This window comes from Chiloscyllium plagiosum, chromosome 23, assembly GCF_004010195.1.
Source record: "Chiloscyllium plagiosum isolate BGI_BamShark_2017 chromosome 23, ASM401019v2, whole genome shotgun sequence".
In the NCBI taxonomy this organism is placed as follows: Eukaryota; Metazoa; Chordata; class Chondrichthyes; order Orectolobiformes; family Hemiscylliidae; genus Chiloscyllium; species Chiloscyllium plagiosum.
In genome coordinates, this window is record NC_057732.1 from 9,571,972 (window position 1) to 9,593,427 (window position 21,456).

Below are 21,456 nucleotides of genomic sequence, written 5' to 3' on the forward strand. Positions count from 1 at the left end.
GTTCTATCCTGCCAAGTGTGAGGTTGTCCATTTTGGAAGGACAAATAATAATGCGGAATACAGGGTTAACGGTAGGGTTCTTAGTAAGGTGGAGGAGCAGAGGGATCTTGGGGTCTATGTTCATAGATCGTTGAAAGTTGCCACTCAGGTGGATAGAGCTTGTAAGAAGGCCTATGGTGTATTAGCGTTCATTAGCAGAGGGATTGAATTCAAGAGTCGGGGAGTGATGTTGCAACTCTACAGGACTTTGGTTAGGCCACATTTGGAATATTGTGTGCAGTTCTGGTCGCCTCACTTTAGGAAAGACGTGGAAGGGTACAGAGGAGATTTACCAGGATGTTGCCTGGAATGGAGAATAGGTCATACGAGGATAGGTTGAGAATGCTAGGCCTTTTCTCATTGGAACGGTGAAGGATGAGGGGTGACTTGATAGAAGCTTATAAGATGATCAGGGGAATAGATAGAGTAGACAGTCAGAGACTTTTTCCCCGGGTACAACAGAGTGTTACAAGGGGACATAAATTTAAGGTGAAAGATGGAAAGTATGGGGGGGATGTCAGGGGTAGCAATTGGACAGGCAAATAGCATGTTAGCTTTTGTTTCAAAAGTGGTACAGTATAAGAATTAGGAAGACTTAGTGTAACTTTCTTTGACTTTGGTGAGACTACATTCAAATTATTGCCTATAGTTTTGGGCCCCTTACTTGAGGAAGGATACCCTTGCCTCAGAAACCTGCAGGAAAGGTTAACAAGACAGATTCTGTGTCCTCCACACAGATGCTGCCAGACCTGCTGAGTTTCTCCAGCAATTTCTATTTTTGTTTGTTTCAGATCTCCAACATCTTTGTTTTATCTGGGAATATTTTCTTGTTTTGAAGACTGGCTTAATTTTTTTAAAAATACATGTTGTTCTCTTTTTGTGACCTTTTAATTTAAAAAAAAAACAAAAAAAGTTCTTTTAGTATTTGTAACATTTTGTTTTCTTGCAATGGAAAGGAAGGCCTCTACATAAATAACAATTTAGGGTAAGTAACTTAACCATGTTCGAGTCGCAGAGTCATATAGTATGGAAACAAACTCTTTGGTCCAACTCATGCACGCCAACCAGATTTCCCAAACTAAACTAGTCCCACTTGCTTACATTTGTCCCATATCCCTCCAAACCTTTCCTATTCACGTACCTGCCCAAATGTTTTTTAAATGTTGTAACTGTATCTGAACCCACCACTTCCTCAGGCAGTTTATTCCACGCACAAACTATCCTTTTTCTGAAAAGGTTGTCACGTGGATCCCTTTTCAATCTTTCTCCTCTTGCCTTAAAATTTTGCCCTCGAGTTTTGAACTTCTCCACCCGAGGGAAAACGTTCTTCATTCACCCAGAAAGACCTACTATTCCCAACAGTCAAACTTGAGCTGTCACTTACATATAAACTGAAGCCTGTTGTTTAATTTTGAGTTATTTCTTTCTCTCAACTATATCCAACCAACTTACAAAATTACATGAACATAGCTTGCCATGAGAATCTGAAATGCAGCTGTTTTACTTAACTGCTTATGTACTGTGATTCGATTTAAAGCACATCACAAAATGAAACTTCCTTTCTTGTATTTTCTCACTGGAGTTTTAAACTAGGACATCAATTTATGCGGTGTAAGCAAGGCCCTTGTGCTCTTTCTGCAATCTACAGGTCTATCTGACAGGAATCTCATTAGTACATATGAAGTAAGTGAAGGAAATTATTACACAATCAATATTTTTTCCACTCAATAAACTAAACTAAAATACTCAGCTTAATGCTTCTTGATGAAGGGACATTAGAAAATATATGCCAAAGTTGCATACCAAATATTTACCTAGTTACTAACTTCATATGTAAAAAGTAAGCAGAAAGCTGTGTAAACAGAACACTAAAGTTAAAATACATGGTAAAATGCTCTTTCCAGGACATTACCTTTATCCCATTTGCACAATTAGGCAATGGCTTTGCAGAACCAAATGACACACAAAGGTCAGTCTGGTTTTATCGTGGTTACCCCGCAGAGAGTTCAGCATCAGAAGTTAACTAAATGCATTTTTCATCTAATAATGGCGTGTATCAATTCCATCTTCTATCCTACTGTTCAGGCTGCTTACCATACCTGTAATGAATAGAGCAATGTAAGTCAATCAGGCAATAATGTATTTGTCAAAATTCATTTGATTCTAGGATATCATATGATATTTTCAGGTCTCGATTGTTTTAACTGAATTACTATATCAGATGTACATTTGTGTGATCAATGTAACGTTCTAACTGAATGTATTAATAAGCTGTGTTTTTTTTCCTCAAACTGTAGGTTACTTCATAAATTGTGTCAAATTGATAGTTATTTGATTAAATTGATGTTATCCTTTTAATTTCATTAACAATTTCTTCATTAAAAATTAAAATATGTGAACCTTTCCATAATATTCTTTCTTGCAAGAAACATTGTCATCACATCACTTATCATTATTTAATTTTCTATCTCCATCTTTTGCTGAATGTCATTACATCTGGTTACGTTTCATTTAATCCTGCGATCTGTTGTATAAATATATTGATCCATAATCTGTTAAAAATCAGGAAGTTAGTGAATATTTCTTTGACATGTCACACTTACTTCCTGTCACGCTTTCCAGATACATTTTGTTAATTTGACAAGCACAAACCTATTATTCTGACAGTAGTAGTGCTATTTATATGGTACAACATCCCACTGGGGGAAGACAATGGCCTTGTGCTTTTATTGCTGTTAATCCAGAGACCCAGACCATGTTCCAGTGACCCAGGTTCAGCAGATGGTGGAATTTGAATTCAATAATGGAAAGAAATTGGAATGAGATGTCTAATGATAACCATAAATCCAGTGTCAATTGTGAGGAAAAACTCATATGGTTCACGAATGCTCTTTAGGAAAGGAAACTGCCATTCTTACTTGGTCTGGCCTCCAGACCCACAGCAATGTGGTCGACTCTTAAATGTCATCTAGGAAATAAATGCTACCTCATGCAATGAGTGAATAAAAAAAAAAGTCTTGAGTTCATCATAGACATTGCTGAAAATGTGTTGCTGGAAAAGCGCAGCAGGTCAGGCAGCATCCAAGGAGCAGGAGAATCGACGTTTAGGGCATAAGCCCTTCTTCAGGAATCTTTGATGCTGCCTGACCTGCTGCGCTTTTCCAGCAACACATTTTCAGCTCTGACCTCCAGCATCTGCAGTCCTCACTTTCACCTTCATCATGGACATTATCATGGGTACTTTATCAATACATAAATAGAGGATTTACTATTTGACCACAAGCAAATCTGATAAACCATATCCCTCCGATTTTCTCACATCTTCGGAGATTAACTTGCTCTTACTTGTCCTCATGGTTGTGTCTTTTCTGGTTTGCTATCTTCAAAACTGAATTGGAGATAGTAAGCCAGATGAATGATCACAAAGAATTATGGTAGGGACTTTGCAGGAGGTGGCGTGGTGCAATCAGGGAAATGCAAGTGTTGCAGGTCCGAGAGAAGGAAACCTAAGCTCTGATATTAAACAGATAGGATGCTGACAGCCCCACACTGGGCAGCGTCACTGGGACCCATGCCAGTTGGAGGAGATGTGTGGGTGAACATATTTCTGGCTGTCTCAGAATGGTATCCATTGAATGCTTATCCTTAAGTAGCAATAGAGTTGGTAACAGTAAATTGTGGATAAGAGAAAGAGTAAACTCATCAGGATGTGGAATGGAGGTCAAGAAAACAGAGTGTGGGAATAAAAAGTGTAATTGTAGGAAGAGAAACAATTTTATAAATTAGTTACAGGAGCGATAGAGAGGGAGGAAAGAAACATGGGGATTCCATTAAAAGTAGCGAGTGAAGAATAAGCCCTGTTCAGAAGCTGAGAGAAAGAGAGAGAAAAACTTTTGAGAAAAAGACTGAGGAAAATAGCAGAAGACAAAAAAAAAAGCATGAGGGAGTGGAAAAGTCTAAGACTGTGTAGATGATAAGCAAAGGGAGACATCGAGACAGAAAGAATGTGAGATAAGCAGAGTGATGCATTTATGTAAGGAGAAATGCTTTCATTGTCCCTGAACAATGTCACAGGACAACAGCGAGTCATCTTTTACTCTTCTCAGATGTGATTTTAACAAGATCCATGAATTCTGTTTGGTCACAAAATTCTTCAACACAACCAGTGAAGAAATATAGATAACTCAGTCAAAAAAAAGTTTGCTTTCCAATTTAAAGCGTATTTATTTCTTGCAATTGCGCTATTGTTCAACTGTTTTATGCTTGCCAGAATCTAATTGGGAATGAAGTGTTTTCCCTTTACTTTGCACATCTAACTCTAGTGCAGGATGTAATTATTTCAAGAGTCAAAAAAAGGTGTTGAAAATTCGTTTCTCACAAACGAGAAGTTTTGACAGCTCCTTGACTGCATGTTGATACTGAATCTCCTTACACATTCTACTTGGAATATAACATAACTAAAGTAAAGCAAACATTATTTTAACCAGTACCTTATGAATCAGCACACTCAATAAACTGGCCAAACTTATACACCTCAATACTACGAAGTTTGTTGTAGTATTTTGTCTATTTATTGTAGTTTCTTTTTAAAATTATTTACCTCAGTGTAAAGATACCTGTTGTTCAATTGAATGGCCAAACCAAATCTCAACAGATGATTCAATTCCAAGTCAATCTCCTCAAATATGGCGATGTCCGAGTGGTCAGTGAGAAGGTTCTCTGCTAGTAAGTTTTATTTTAATATTGAAGTAGTTTGTGCAGTAAATAAAATATAACAGGGATGTGTATACCCTCTGCATTATGTTTCTATTAAAGGCCACCTGGGTGAGCACTGGCATTCCTATGCTGCCCTGCTCTGTCGAGGACACTTATTTAGAAGATGTCAGGGAAGGGGAAAATGGTGCTGTGATTGTAAGTCAGGAACTTTGAGGTCCTTGTGAAGAGGGTGGTGAAGTGCAATCCTGTTCCTGGAGGACTGGCAGAGGGGACTATGCCACCAGATCCTGGAAGCCTGGTCCAAGGACATCACCTCAGTCATTGTCATCTCTCCTGTGGAGAGGAATGGCCAGCAGTGCCATTCTGCAGGAGTAAGTGCCACCCTCACTGCTGCCTCAGGCAGCCTTTGTGACTGCACCCAACTCCCTCCAAGGCTCAAGCTCTGTCATTCTCACTTTTCCTGCCCCACGTTCCTGACTCGCTCTCATTCCCTCTCACCTTCCCCACCATTTCCCTCTGTGCTGCTGCTTGCTCACTTGTGTGGGGCACCTCACCAGTTTGCAACCACCTGCACCAGCTATGCCACCCACTTCTGTCTCACTCAATATTTCCCTTTCCAGGAGAAGACAGCCCACCATGGGACAGAGAGAGCCTTAGCGGTGGAGGGGTGCCTGACATCAGACTCCTCACCCCCGAGGAGGAGTAAATTCTGTCCTTCACAGGTGAAGACTGGGACTGCTCCTGTAGGGATGCAGAGACAGCCTTATCCTGTCAGCCGAGTAAGTTCCACACCTCGTTTGACTGAGACAGATGATTGGGTCCTTACCCTCCCATTGAAGGTTCTTAGCATAGTTCTGGGAATTGCAACTTTAAATAGAATCCCTACAGTGTGGAGGCAGGTCATTCAGCCCATCAAGTTCACGCCAATCCTCTGAAGGCCATTCACACCCATCCCTTAACTCACATTCCCCATAGCTAACCCACCTAGCCCGCACATCCATGGGTACTACGGGCAATTTAGCATGACCAAAGCACTTGTCCTGAACATGTTCTTTAGGAACCATTGGAGGAAATCAGAACACCCAGGAGAAACCCACGTAGACGTGGGGAGAATGTGTAAACTCCACAAGGACACTCACTTGAAGGTGAAATTGAACCCAGGTCCCTAGCGCTGTGAGGCAGCCATACTAACCACTGAGCCACCAAGTTGCCCCTGAGTGGACTTTCTGAATTCTGGAGGTCAGCGGGCATTTGGTTTCTCACTATCCTCTGCAGAGAACTGAACCAATCCTGCCTGACTGTACTAACCCGATTCCCACGCCATTCCTTTCCATTCCAGTCATTCAAATGGATTCCACAGTGCCCTGGTCAATGATTTATCCACCTTGTAGCCCCTACTTACATCCAGACATGATGAAAGGCTCCTGTACTCTGGACTCCCTATTTGTCTCAGCTGCAGCCACAATTGCATGTCTTTGACCACCAATCAAATCAAAAGATCCAATCCCAATGGGTGCAACCACCTAAGTGTGAGTGTTTCACAGATGGTCAGCACATCCCATCCCTGTAAGCTTTCAGATAAGTCATGATTAGATTGGAGACTGGAAGAGAGGTCATCTGAAATTTAAATGGACCTTCCCTCCTCCACTCCCACTGGAAAATGTCCCCGAGTGGAGACCTGCAAATCATTGCCTTCCAACATCGGTCTTGATCATTTCAATGTCTGACTGTACCTCATTTATTTGACTTTGAATATTATTTCTCCTAATAATGGAATTTACCTAATCTGTAAACTCTGTCACGCTGACAATTATTTTCTTTCCATTTATCCCTTGTCTTAAAGCTTTGGATTTGGTTCTATTTATTTTTTACACAAGTAACCAACTGTCCCAGATTTTTACATTTCATCAAGAAATGAGAAGACAGAAAACAGAAGACTATAGACCATTATTAACGAGGTCATTTCAGGATACTTAGTAAACCAAAATGTGGTCAGGCAGAATCAATGTGACTTAATGAAAGAGAAATTGTGTTCAACTAATCTATTAGAGCTTTGAGGAGGTAAATCTCTTCTGAACCCTCTCTAGCTTAATAATTTCCTTCCTATAACTGGGCAACTAGAAGTATGCAATACTCCAGAAGAGGCCTCACCAATGTTCTGTACAGCCTCAACATTTCTAACTCCGATACTCAATGGTTTGAGGAATGAAAGCAAGCATGCTAAACACATGTGACACAAATTCCGAAAAATTATGTACATGAAGCCCGAGGTTTCTCTGTCTACAACATTACCCAGGGCCTTGCCATTAATTGTATAAGTCCTGCCCTTGTTTGTTTTTGTTTTGCCACTCCTCAACTCATTGACATAATCAATCAAAATCTCTTTGAAATTTTAGAAAACCTTCTTCAATGTCCACTATTCCACCAATTTTGGTATCATCCACAAACTTACTAACCAATTCCCCTAAATTCTCATCCAAGTCATTTATATAAATGACAAACAAAAATGGACCCAATATTGATCCCCCTGGAGTACCACTAATCACAGGCCTTCAGTTCGAAAAACAATCCTCCACCACTACCCTCTCTCTCCTATTGTCAAGCCAATTTTGTATTCAATTGTCAAGCTCACTTTGCATCCCATGTGATGTAACTTTACTAATTAGTCTACCATGCAGAACCTTGTCAAAGGTTTTACTAAAGTCCAAATAAACAATGTTTACCGCTCTGACCTCATCAATCTTTTTGGTTACGTCCCCAAAAAAACTCAATCAAGTTTGTAAAACATGACTTCCCTCACACAAAACCATGCTGACTATGCTTAATCAGTCCTTCCCTTTCCAAATGCATCTTACCTCCAACAACTTACCCACCACCCACGTCAGATTTACAAGTCTATAGTTCCCAGGATTCTCCGCACACCCTCCCTTAAATAAAGGCACAACATTAGCCATCTTCCAGTCATCCGGAACCTCACTCATGATTATAGATGATAGAAATATTTCTACTCTGCAATATCTTCCCTAACTTCCCACAACAGTCTGAGATACCCTTGACCAGGTCCTGGAGATTTATCCAACTTTGTGTTTTTTTTAAGACCTCCAACACTTCCTCTTCTGTAATGTGAACTGTTTTCAAAACATCAATATTTATTTTCCAGAGTTCCCTAGCCTCCATTTCTTTCTCCACAGTAAAAACTGACCCGATATATTCATTTAGTATCTCTTACATATCCTGAAGTTCAACACGTACATGACCTTGTTGACCTTTAAGAGGTCCTATTCTCCCTCTAATTGCTTTTTTGCTCTTAATGTATTTGTAGAATCTCCAGATTATCCTTCATCTATTCTACTAAAGTTATCTCATATTCGTTTTTGCCCTCCTGATTTCCCTTTTAAGAATGTCCTACACGCTTTACATTCTTCAATGGATTCATTTGATCCCTGTTGTCTTTATCTATGATCCCTTCTTATTCTTGACTAGAATTTCAATATCTTTATTCATCAATTGTTCTGTACAGTTACCAGCCTTACCCTTCTCTCTAACAGGAATGCAATGCCTTGGAACTCTCATTATCGCACTTTTGAAGGCCTCCCACTTGTCAGTCATCCCTTTACCTGTGAACAGTCTACTGCAACCAACTTCTGAAAGTTCCTGTGTCACACCATTAAAATTTGCCTTAATTCAAGAACTTTAACTTTTATGGAGAAGGCTATCTTTTTCCATAACTATTTTAATACTAAAAGAATTCTGATCACTAGTCCCAAAGTAGCATTTCAGTCACTTGCCCTGCTTATTTCTCAAGAGAAGGTCAAGTTTTGTTCCTTCTCTAGTAGGTATTGTGTACAGTTTTGACCTTGTTACTGGAAACAAGTTATAATTGCTTTTCAAGCAGTTCAGAGAAGGTTCTGTCAACTCATTGGGTTGAAGGGTTTATCTAATAAAGAAAGGTTGAACAGGTTTGGCTTACCCAATGAAATTTAGCAGAATGAGAAGTGAGTTTATTGAAACACATAAGATCCTTGATAGAGTGGATACCAGCAGGATATTTCTTTTAGAGGGGGAGAGTAGATTTAGAAGGTACAGGCTTAAGAATGAGAGCTTTCCCTTTTCAGAGAGAGATGAGAATTGTTCTCTCTGAGGGTCATTCGAGAGTGGAAATCTCATTTCCAGAAAGCAATGGAAGCTGGGTCATTGAAGTTATTCGAGGCACAGCTGGATAGGTTTTTGATAGACCAGGATGTTAAAGGTTATGGGGAGAAAGATAAGAACATGGATTTCTGACAATATCCAGATCAGTCATGATTTACAGATTGATGGAGGGGGCTCAAGAACCAAAGGGTGTACTTTTGCTCCTTCCTATGTATAAGAAAAGTAAGGATCCTATAAAAATGCAGGATTATTTCTTAATAAGTAGCAAAAGAAGAAAGAAACCAAGCAATCAGATAAATTCATACTGCAAAACTGAAAAGGAATTCATGATAGTGCATTATCAATTACGATGCTTTCACTCTGTTGAAGCACTATGTCCTAAAGTACAATATTAAACAAATGTTCTTAACTAGTTTTGCAGATAATGCTATTCAATGTGCTATAATATGAAAATCAAGACTTTGGAGGGGGCATATAGAAGAGTGAGGAAACAAAATCTGGAAGTCAGTTATCTGAAATACACGGAAACACAAAGTAGGCTGAGAATATTAGCAATGAAAAAGGCAGTCCTAGACAATTTATCAGAGTTTTCTTTGACTTTATGGAGTGGAAGTGAATCAAACCAGAGGATTAAATCACATAGTAACAGGAAAGATATTTGGTGAGTGTTTGCTGCAGACTGCCTGAGAAGTCAAAGAGTTGACAATCTGGAAAGATAATTGAATTGTTTTTTATTTAGTAATAAATTGAGTCAAGGAATAAAGGAGTTGAGTATTCTGTGGCATTCTTTCAACTTTGAAGGTAGACAGATGGGCAACTGGTATAAGTATTCATAAATATTCTCTGTGTTGAAATGGCAAGGAAAAATTGCTGCATTTATTAAATAGCTTCTTTTGAATAATGGATGTGTGGGAATGGTAATTGTACTCCTTTACTCCTTTGTACGTTTGGGACAAACTGATCTATTCAATCCATTTATGTCACAGCTGTCATTTACTGTATTTAAAAGTAAATGGGAAGTTGTGGCTACTAGTAGGTCAAAGGTGAATGCTGTTCAGCTGTAGTAACCTTTTCAGACAATTGACTTGTCTTTCACTGCTGAATGTCATAATCCTTAAACAAACACATCAATAGATAGGTTGCGACAGCAAAACTGCAATTAGCTGCTTTAAAGATGTGAGAGAGACATGGACTGTTCCATTTAATGGGGATGTTTTACTTTGTTATTAAAGTTATTTTGGTTACATTAGCAATTGTTTTGTATGTGCTGAGATATGTGGGTTACTTTAAGAAATCATAGCATCATCTGTTTACATCAAGTGCCCATTTTCACATGATGTCATCAGTACCTAATGTCATCAAACCTTTGCCAGCCTTAAAATAGTGACAATTGACCTGGAGATAAATGCGATAACTATTATTTTACTCAAGAAAAAGCTTTTCTTGTTTCGAATAAAAACAGAAAATGATTGGGAAACTCAGTAGGTCAGGCAGCATCCCAGAGACAAACACATTTAACATTTCAAATCAAGTATGGCTCTTCTGCAGAACTGGAAGGGAATAGAAAATAGTGGGTTTCATGCTGTTAAAAGAGGAGGAGGAGTGAGTGGAACAGATGGAGAGACTGCCAGAGCAAAACTGAGGGAATGCTATTGGTGTTATAGGAGTGATAGAGATGTAAAATAGGGGGAAATTATAAATGTGAAAAGGAGACAATGGATTGCTGAGAGCAAAATCAATGAGACATAAATAAGTAATGACTGGGAAGGGGTGGGTAATAAAAATGGAGAACAAAGGTCATACTCTGAAGTTGTGGTACTCAATATTGAGTCCTCAAGGGTGTAAAATGCCCAAGCAGAAAATGAGATGTTGTTCCTCTAGTTTGTGTTAAGCTTCATTGAAACACTATATCAAACCCAGGACAGAAATGTCATCAGAAGTCACACGACACCAGGTTAAAGTCCAACAGGTTTATGTGAAATCAAACACTTTCGGAGTGCTGCTCCTTCATCCTCTGTCCACCCCAGTCCAACACCAGCACTTCCACATCAGGACAGAAATGTGAATATCGGAGCAATGTTGTCCACTGAACAGTAGTCAGACTTGTTGAGTTCCTCCAGTACTTTCCATTTTTATTTCAGATTTCTAGCATCCACTGCATTTAGTTCTTATTTAAGCTCTGTTTATTCCTGAGATTGTTGTCTGGTCAAAGTACGAAATCCTCATGAAGACTCAAGTACTTTGTGCATGTACAATACAATAGCTCAATGCATGCTTTCTGGTAAAACATCTAGTCTCATCCCAAAATGGTTGATGCACAATTGCCCTCTGAAATGACTCAGGAAGTCACTTCTTTGCAGGAAAACTCTATTTGTCATCCCACCATCACCTGCATCTGAGGGTAATTAGGGATAATTACAAAAGTTTAGTCTTAGCTGTGTTATCCTTTGCAGAAAATGAACAATAAAAAGCTTTAGAAGCTTTCACTATGGTAATTTGAAGCTGGAAAATGAATATTTGCCTTGAGTATTTATCCAGTGATGGGTGTGGTGCGGGACAGACCACTGACAGGAACCAAGTGGCTTGAGATTAAAGCCTCCAAATCATCACCTTCTGAGTTCTCTTGTTCCTACTGGAGCACAATTGCCATATCTAGACATCTTGTTTTCAAAATATCACTTTATAAATTTGTTTAGGCCAAATTAAAGTTATATAACTTCATGAATTTAGTGGATTGGAAATGAAGGAAATTGGAATAGTCAAATTATGATCAATGAACCTCCTAGAATCCAGAAAACCTCCTGATTTGGTCATGGAAATCCAGGTAACTCAGTACTCTTGTGAACACGCACATGTTATGAGGTGCTTTTCCTTCTTAACCACATTCTGGGCCTTTTTGAATATCTGTAAGATATTCACAGCAAGGAAAAAGTGCAAGTAGAAGATTAAATGGAAAATGTTATGGTTCAATTGGTAGCAACCTTGCCTTTGAATGTCAGGGTACCAGGTTCAAGTTCCATCTCAGGTGTTTGAGCATAAAAATCTCAAGATTGATGCTGCAGTGTTGGACTGACAGAGAGCTGATCTTTCAGAGGTGCTGAGAAGGCAAATTGAGACCCCATCTGCCTGCCTGGGTGGATGTAAAAGATTGTGCGGCACTATTTTGAGTAACAGCAAAAGATTTATTCCCACTGTCTGGGACGATTCACCCTTCAATTCAACTTACAAAAAGCAGATTACCTTGTCATTGTCTCATTGCTGTTTGTGGGATATTACTGTGAACAAATTGGCTACCTCATTGTCCACAATACATGTCATAGAGTTACAGAGATGTACAGCACTGAAACATACCCTTTGGTCCAACTTGTCCATGCCGACCAGGTATCCCAACATAATCTAACACATTGGCCAGCATTTGGCCCATATCCCTACAAACCCTTGCTATTCATATATCCATCCGGATGCCTTTTAAATGTTGCAATTGTACTAGCCTCCACCACTTCCTCTGGCAGCTCATTCCATACACGTACCACCCTCTGTGTGAAAAAAAGGTGCCCCTTAGGTCCCTTTTATATCTTTCCCCTCTCACCCTAAACCTATGCCCTCCCGTTCTGGTCTCTCCCACTCCAGGGAAAAGACTTTGTCTATTTATCCTATCTATGCCCATCATGATTTTATAAACCTCTGTAAGGCCTTCGATCCTCCAGGGAAAACAGCCCCAGCCTATTTGTGATTACACCTCAATGTACTTCAGTGGCTGCAAAGCACTTTGAGATATCCAATGGTTGCGAAAAGTGATCTATGAATGCAAGTCTTTCTTTCATACCTTTCATTGTTGTGAGAAAACTTCCAACAGAGCTCAAAAGTAAATTAGCACTACACACTGTTAATGTAGTTCATTACTATGTGACAGCATTACTCATTGAAAAGGTGCCTTTATATTCTGTGGTCAAGTTTTCAAAGGAACTAATCACCTACAGTGTCATTTACAGTTGATTCTTGATGTTATTTATGAAGACCATGCTATTGTCTGATGTACAAATTTAGAGCATAAATTTACTACCTGGAGCAATTGTCCAGGAACTGGCAACATTTACCTTTACTGAAGGAGGGTTCTACTGCCAAAGACTGATGTCTAAGGTCCTTTTAGCCCAAAAGATTAAACTCAATCTATGCACTGAGCTTAACTTTGCAATTGATGGATTAAGAAAACAATACAATTCTCATACACCAGTAATATTGCTTCTGACTACTGCATTCTGAACTCACTAAAACCTGCAATTGAGTTTACAGAGTGCTTTCATAGTACCTGTGATAAATCTAAATGGTTCACACTAACAAAGAACATCCATTGATACTGCTTTAAACAGATGCCGTGTGTCTTTGTAACTTTGTTCATACTCGATATTTATTACAACTAGTTAATACTATTGCTTTTTATAGAGATGCATTCTTCCACAACTGTTTGTATCAAAAAAATAATCATTATTAATATTGCTCTGAATACACTCCTTCTAAACCATGATAATGTTAAAATATGTTCTAGATTAATACTGTTCATATATTTTTAACTCATTTACTCTCATTTGAGGATAGCTCAGCTTTGTGGAGATTTATATTGAGCAATAACTGCTTTATTGACTGCACAATTAACAAAATGACAAGTCAGCAAGATGTTTAAGTGAAAGCAAAAACTAAAAATGTGTGTTTGTACAGTATCTGTCAAGTACTTAGAAAATCTCGACATGCTTTATAGTCAATTAATTTTGAAGAGTCATCACTATTGTTATGTAGACAAATGTGACAGATAATTTGTGCACAGCAAGACACTGCCAATATCGAATGTCAATAAAATAAATAGCAAAGATAATTTATTATTATTCAAGTGATATGTGATATTGGTTGAACTTCCTTACTCTGATTGAAGTGAGTGGGACCTTTTACTATCAGAGAAGGCTTTGCAGCCTGAGCCAGAAGGTGTCGCCTCTTACAATGCTGTTTTCCCTTAAGCCTTTATTATGGTGTTTGCCTAGACTGCATGGTAGAATTTGTGTCACACTTTCTGGACATGCTGGTCAGTGTGCTCCATCCTGTAGTGATTGAAACCAGGACCATTGGTTATGAGATCTTTGATTGGGATTGTTAACCTGGGCCAATCAGGGACCCCTGGCTGACAGATGTAAACAGGAGATTCTACAGGAGAGGTTCAAAGATTACTACTGTGCAATGATTTGCATAGTACTATATGGCTTCTCAGCAAGCAAACAACTGGTGAACCTCTTTCAGTGTGAAAAAGAAGAATGGATCAGCAAAACATCATGGCAACTGTTTACTTGTATCTTCATAAGCGTCATATTCTGCTTTTGTTAAAATGTTCACCTAGTTATGTTACCTAATGTCATGCATGTAGGATGAGAAGTTATTTACATTTTTTACTTGTTCTGATAATGGTATTGATGAATTTTGATAAGTGTTACAAAATCTTAAGGGACTTGATTAAGTGTAATAAGCTCTTACTTCATGTAGTGAAATTATGGTTTAATGATTATTAGGCATTTTGTGGAAGACCCTGAATTTCATGTGTTTGAATTTGGATAAGTTTAACATCTATTCCTCCCAAACAGTTCAAACTTGTCATATTATAATACATTTAGCATGCAATTTGATCTAAGTAAAAGCATTCATGAAATAATTCCACACAAACTATTTATACTTTAAAAATGTATTATTTTCTTTCTTCTACAACTGTCAGTAGATTGACTGATTATGTTTATTGGGTATTAAAACCTCAAGATTGTAGCTACATTTTTTTCCTTGCACTGGGAGCTTTTGTTCAAGTAAATTGCATTGTTACGTCAGATTTTTATGTCTTGATCATACACGGTTATCTTGCATGAGTTTCAGTCTGAACATATTTTATGAATAAAGGAATCTGTGTGAGTTAAGAAATATTCCCAATCTTGCAACAGGACAGTCTCCATTCTAATAAACATTTAATCAAAAAAACAAACAAACAGGAGATTCAGAGAGTCTCTTCATTCAAAGGACTGGTTCTGGCGGGCTAGTCAGAGCCTATTCTCTGTGCACATGCAAAACAAGGGTGATGGGAGTTATTTCAGCTCCACTAGTTTATGGGATGATCAGTGAACATTGACAAGTCAACAGGTGAGCTACCGCAATTGAATTTTTGTTGGCCCTGAGAGAATTTTATAAGTTTATGCAATCTCTTTTTGCTACAATTGTTTTGGGCTCTTTGATTTCCTGAGCTGAATCCAATGTCAATGTTGGCACTGATGAAACTCCAAAACACATAAAAACCAGCTGTTCCTGTGTTATTTTGTATATTTCATCGTGGAAGAGTGTTCGATACTATACAAATACAGATTACTGGGCATTCTGTGAAATCTTAAAGTCTTTCTTCATGACCTCCTGTAATCATTCCCCATACAATGCCCGCCTTGCCAAGATTATTCATAGAATTTGGATCCCAAGGTTCCCAAGTAAAGATTATCCCGCTTATTCCACTGTCTATATTACTGAGTTAGCACTAATGCCACTGCATTTGTGTGTGGCTCGTATAATATAGCACTGATATTATCATTTGTATCCTCAGTTATTGTATACTTGTAAAAAATCATTCCTCGTGCATTAGTTGATTGACTGAATATTCACACCACTAAGTCTGAAACAGGACAAGTTATGGTTTTAATTTACATGTAACTGAAACCTGAGTCTATAGGGTTGCAAAGATGTTCTCTCTTAGCTGCTCTTGGATCTAGTTATGCCTAATGTTCTCTCATGTGAGGGCAGATACAATCTTATTACATGGTGACAATGTTGACAAGACTCACAGAGTTGGAGGCAAGTGGCAAGGAGTGTCTAAAATAAAACCCAGTGACAGTGTAGTGCTATAGATGAAGGATGAGGCCAGCCCAGTCATCCAACTACAGAAGTGGGGCTAAAACGTGAAGGGAGGTCTAAAGTGTTAAAGAATTCAAGGCACACCTAGATATTGGATCATGGAGAGGGAGGTTTTACACAGGGCTGGAGAAGTGCACACTGGCTAACTGTATGCAAAACGCTTTCTCAAAGTGATTCACAGATGCTTGTAGATCAGAGGCCTTCACAGAGATGGAGAAGAAAAGATCATTCAATTAGTCCACAAGTTAGAAAACTGACATGTGAAGAGAAAGTGAGACCTCAGAAACAGCCTATCACATTGTTCAATAACTGCAAGAGATGATTGAAAATGAACATCCAGGATCCCTCCAGAAAAAGGATCATACCAATTTTCAAAACTTATTCATAAATGGCATCTGTTTGCTATCGAGCCTCATCAGCAAACCATGGAACCATGTGAGAACTTTTTAAATAAACATAGGCCTAACAAATGGAATTTCTAGAGATGAATGTTATATTTCAAAAAATAAGCTCATTTAAACAGAATCCAAGTCCATATTTTATTTCTGTTGGCCATGCAATAAAACCCATATCCACAGATTCCTAACTCCCCATATGTATACAATTAATCCGCTCCCAGTTAATCTATATTTAACATATCAATCACCTTCAGAACATTTTTGACCTAGAGATGAGCATCAAAATGAGCTTGAATATATCAAAATAAGCATGATTTGGAGCAGTCTAATTATCTCCGAGAGACTGCTGACCTAAAGTCTCTTATTAGCAGTTATACAACACTACAAGCCTCGAAACTAGGAAAAGAAATGTCATAGCAGATTTTCACAAGTTCTGTGTAGATACAGCCAGTGTTCTTCCACAAGTAACACAACAAAGAGATACCGTAAGGTCTATCCTTTACTGAACTATTCAGAGCTTAAATATCACACTGAATTATTAGCTGAGGAAAACATCCTACTACTCTCAATGAGTCATGATCTTATATTTCAAAAGGAAACCTTTGAGACAGAGAGAGCATGAACCTTTGGTTCCATCTGTAGAAGACCATCATGGAAGAGGCAACTCTTGTTAATGACAGCAAACACCTCCACAATGATGATGATTGGAAATTAATTGGAGGGACAATGTGGAACTTGAGCCCTGATGTCTAGCCAGTCAGAATATTTGACTGATAAGACTAGTCGGCACATGACATATTATGGATATCCTACTTTCCAATTTTCCATCCAACCTCTACAGAATACAGTACTACCCTGAATGTCTTATGGATCCTAGACCACAAGTTTATTTTCTTGTTGGTGATACATTCTTATTTTCTGCTGCAGATCCTGAGATGATTCTGTCTGTAGGAGATAACTTCATACTGAAGCTGATGCGGAATTGATGCTACTATCGAGAGAAAGTGAAAGTTTATTAAAAGAAGAGGGGAAATCCTCATTCCTTTGTCTCCAGAATTGTCTGCAGAATGCTCTTCATTCTTCCTCTGTGCCATTAGATTTATTCCCGGCTTAGAGTGTGCCACAAGTTAATTGGAAAGGGAGAACTTCAGTTTGTTGTTTTTTTCTTCAAGGGGAACTGTTGGTTAAATTTCTGGAGGATCACTCTTCAATCAGTTTGCTCATCGTTGTTCTTCATGGCTATTGGTGCCTCAGGCGAAAGATGGGGAAGAGGGAGTGGAAGGCTCAGTTTTAACACTAGTAATAAAGAGTATGTGAAAGAACTTGGAAAGAGATGTTAAGTAAAGAATTCACTTGCCCTCATTCTAGCAATAGCAACTGAGCATGTGAGTAAGGTGGAATTTTATAGTAATATCAGAGCACATGGAGCTGGGATCTGTAGGTGTAGGATTCCAGAGGTGTCCTCTCTTACCATTTTGTACAACAGCTATGTTCAATAAAGCCTATCGCCTGAGGAGTGAGCAGTACTATTTTGGCAATAGCATTTACTTATGCTCCAGAACTGGCTCTGACCCCCCTGTCAAGATGTTCATGTACAGCAATAATACTGACATATATCCAACAAATGGAAAATTGTCTAGATATGACCAGAAATGGGACAAATCCAGCCCAGCCAATTATTACACTAACAGCCTACTCTCAATCATCAGTAAAGTGATGGAAGGTGGTTGTTAACAGTGCTATCAAGTGGAACATAGACAGCAGTAACTTCCTCATTGACTTCCAGGAACTCCTCAGCCCATGACCTCATTGCAGCTGGTCCAAATATGGACAAAGGAGCTGAACTCCAGAAATGAGGAAAGAGTGATTGTCCATGATATTAAGGGAACACATGATCAAGCATGCCATCAAGGAACCCAAGCAAAACTTGACTCAATGACCTTCAATGATCCTCCCTCCATCATAAGATCAGAAGTGGGAATGTCCATTGATGACTGCGCAATCTTCAGGACCATTTGCAATTTTTGAAACACTGAAGTTTTCCATTCCCCTTTGCAGGAAGACCTGGGTTTGGGCTGATAAGTGGCAAATTACATTCACACTACTCAAGTGCCCGGTGACAACCATCTCTAATAGGACAGAATCTAACCATGTCCCCTTGATGTTCAATAACATTAAAACTTAAGAAACCCAATCTTTTCCAGGACAAAGAAGACTGCTTGATTGGCATCCCAGCCATCATTTTAAACTTTGACACTCTCGTCCATCATTGCAAAGTGGTAGCAGTATATAACAGCTTCATGATGCATGCAACAACTTGCCTGTGCTTCTTTGATTTCTTCCAAACCTATGACCTAGAAACATCTACCACCTCAGAGGACAAAGGCAGCAAGCTGTATTGGAATAGCACTGTCTGCTAGTTCCCTTCCATGTCACACACCATCCTGACTTGAAACTTTATCACTGCCCCTTCACTAAAACTGTGTCAAAGTCCTGGAACTCACTTTTTAACAATACTGTGGGTGGAGCTTCACTGCAGTGATTCAAGAAGGGAGCTCACTATTAGCTTCTCAAGGGCAACTTGGAATGGTAAATAAATACTAGCCTAACCAGTGATGCCCAAAACCCGTGAATAAATAATAAAAGAAAACTGTAGGTCGAGAGAAGTTTACCTTTCTGAACTCAATACACTCAATACTTCTGAAATGTTGTACATTCCAGGCCCAGATTACCACCGTCTTATTATTTAATCCATCTAACTGGCTTGCTAGCTGTTTGAGAAGTATTAAAAGGATTATTATTTAATTGAGGAATATAAGCAATGAATGGTGTATTCTGTGCTTGTACCCAGGAGCCAGTCAGATGAATCAAAATGGTATTTCATAATTCCATACTTCACTATGTTTGTAGGACTGCAGTGTTATTATTGGCTGCTTTTTTTTCATTCCCATGAACAAAATTATATTCAACAAAATTATTAATTTGAAAGTTCAGCTTTTTCTGCCATTCTGAGAGCTGGTCACTAAGAAATCAAATGTTATGTCATGCAGAAATTAATTTTTCCTCTGTTACAAAAGTTCCATAGATTCCCTGACACAACATTGTTTTTTTTTCTGTATAAACTGGTTTAAACAATTGAACATATATGTAATATTTTCCTTTTTCTTACTTAATGTAATAGGTTTCCCTCCCTCTGAACCTGAAGTTCCAGGTTAAGGTTTCCCTTGACTTGATAATTAAGGAAGGGTACATTCATAATGTGACACAAATGTTGCCAATGAACCTGCAAATCCTTCCAACAGGCCTGTTACAAGGAGAGTCCCCTGGCCACTCTGCCAGAGGTGGACCGGTGTCCATTAAGCTATAGCCTCTGGCTTCAGGCTCACGACCTGCTCCCGGAAATAGAGGCTGTGGAAAACAGATGCAAGCGTTTTGTCTGCCACTTTTCTGCTATAGTGTTCCAAGTCTACTTACTGTGGAAGTTGTGAGTGAGTCAGTGTACAATGTTAGCCATAAGTGGGGTCTCCATCTGCACTTTCACATCAAATAGTCTCACGTCCAACTCTCCATTTTGCATAGCTCCGAGGTCTCTCCGAGAACTGCCACCTCAGCACATCACCTATAACCAGACACCTCCATTTTTCGCTTCTGTATTTCAGACCAGAGTTTTATTGGTACCTGCCAGAGAATTGTATGGTACAGGGCAATGCCTGGGCTTAAGTCTAATGCCAAGGCTTGCTCCTCTTTATTTTATTCATTTTTTTCCTCTATTTCTCTCATTTCTATATTTCAATGCGACCACTCTTTTTTTTTTATAGATATTTTTATTAGAAATTTAACATTTTTGCAAGTTTACAAAAATAAACAAAACTCTCAGATATAAACATTGATATAAAACATATCAATTCTGGTATGACATTTATGTGGATTAGAGGCGACCACTCTTTAGGTTAACCTGGAATTAGGTCCAAGCTCAGGAAATATCACAATTATTTTGGCAGACCATTTGCAAAGTTCTAACAGAGTCCAATGGTAAGAGGATCCTTGGCTCAGAACCTTTGGTGGGGATTGTTTCCTGGCAAAGGAACTGTTACCTCTGAGAAGGTTCACAAGATTGATTCCAGAGATGAAAGGCATGTCTTATGAGCAGTTTAGGCCTATACACATTAGAGTTCAGAAGGCTGAGAGGAGATCTAATTAAAGTATATAAGATGCTGAAGGGGAATTGACAAAGTAGATGTCGAGAAGATGTTTCCTCATGCGGGGCTATCTAGGCCGAGAGGTCATCATTTTAGGATAAGGGACAGCAGATTTACAGTCATAGAGATGGACAGCAAGGAAACAGACCTTTTGGTCCAACTAGTCCATGCTGACCAGATATCCCAACCTAATCTAGTCCCACTTGCCAGGACCCGGCCCATATCCCTCCAAACCCTTCCTATTCATATACCCATCCAGATACATTTTAAATGTTGCAATTGTACCAGCCCCACCACTTTCTCTGGCAGCTCATTCCATATACGTATCACCCTGTGTGAAATAGTTGCCCCTTAGGTCTCTTTTATATCTTTCCCCTCTCACCTAAACCCTATAGTTCTGGACTCCCCCAGGCCGGGAAAAGACTGTGTCTATTTGTCCTATCCATGCTCTTTATGATTTTATAAACCTCTATAAGGTCATCCCTCAGCCTCCGACACTCCAGGGAAAACAGCCTTAGCTTATTCAACCTCTCCCTCTAGCTCAAATACCCCAACCCTGTCAACATCCTTGTAAATCTTTTCTGAACCCTTTCAACTTTCACAACATCCTTCCGATATTGAGGAGACCAGAACTGCATGCAATATTCCAAAAGTGGTCTGACCAATATCCTGTACAGCCACAACATGATCTCCCAACTCCTGTACTCAATACTCTGACCAACAAAAGAAAGCATACGAAACGCCTTCTTCACTATCCTATCTACCTGCGATTCTACTTTCAAGGAGTTATGAACCTCCACTCCAAGGTCTTTCTTTTCAGCAACACTCCCTAGGACCTTACCACAAAGTGCATAAGCTTATAAATGTGTTGCTGGAAAAGCGCAGCAGGTCAGGCAGCATCAAAGGAGCAGGAATGAGGAGGGTGTGCCAAGCAGACTAAGATAAAAGGTAGGGAGGAGGGACTTGGGGGAGGGGCGTTGGGAATACGATAGGTGGAAGGAGGTTAAGGTGACGGTGATAGGCCGGAGAGG

The 21,456-nt window shown here is 39.1% G+C and overlaps 1 protein-coding gene across 2 annotated transcripts in view; it reads right to left on the bottom strand.

Annotated features, from left to right (window-relative positions):
* The window catches only part of aebp2 (AE binding protein 2), a 194,997-nt gene that overhangs the window by 4,383 nt on the left and 169,158 nt on the right, over positions 1 to 21,456 (bottom strand). Inside the window, exon 9 of one of the 2 annotated variants that reach the window (XR_006315049.1) lies at positions 1,952 to 2,138. Coding sequence is in view for 1 of the 2 variants with exons in the window: in XM_043713488.1 (XP_043569423.1) it covers positions 2,130 to 2,138 (9 nt within the window). In the remaining variant the exon portion in view is untranslated. Of the gene's footprint in view, positions 1 to 1,951; positions 2,139 to 21,456 lie in introns of those variants that run through there. The other variant, XM_043713488.1, reaches the window with a different exon arrangement.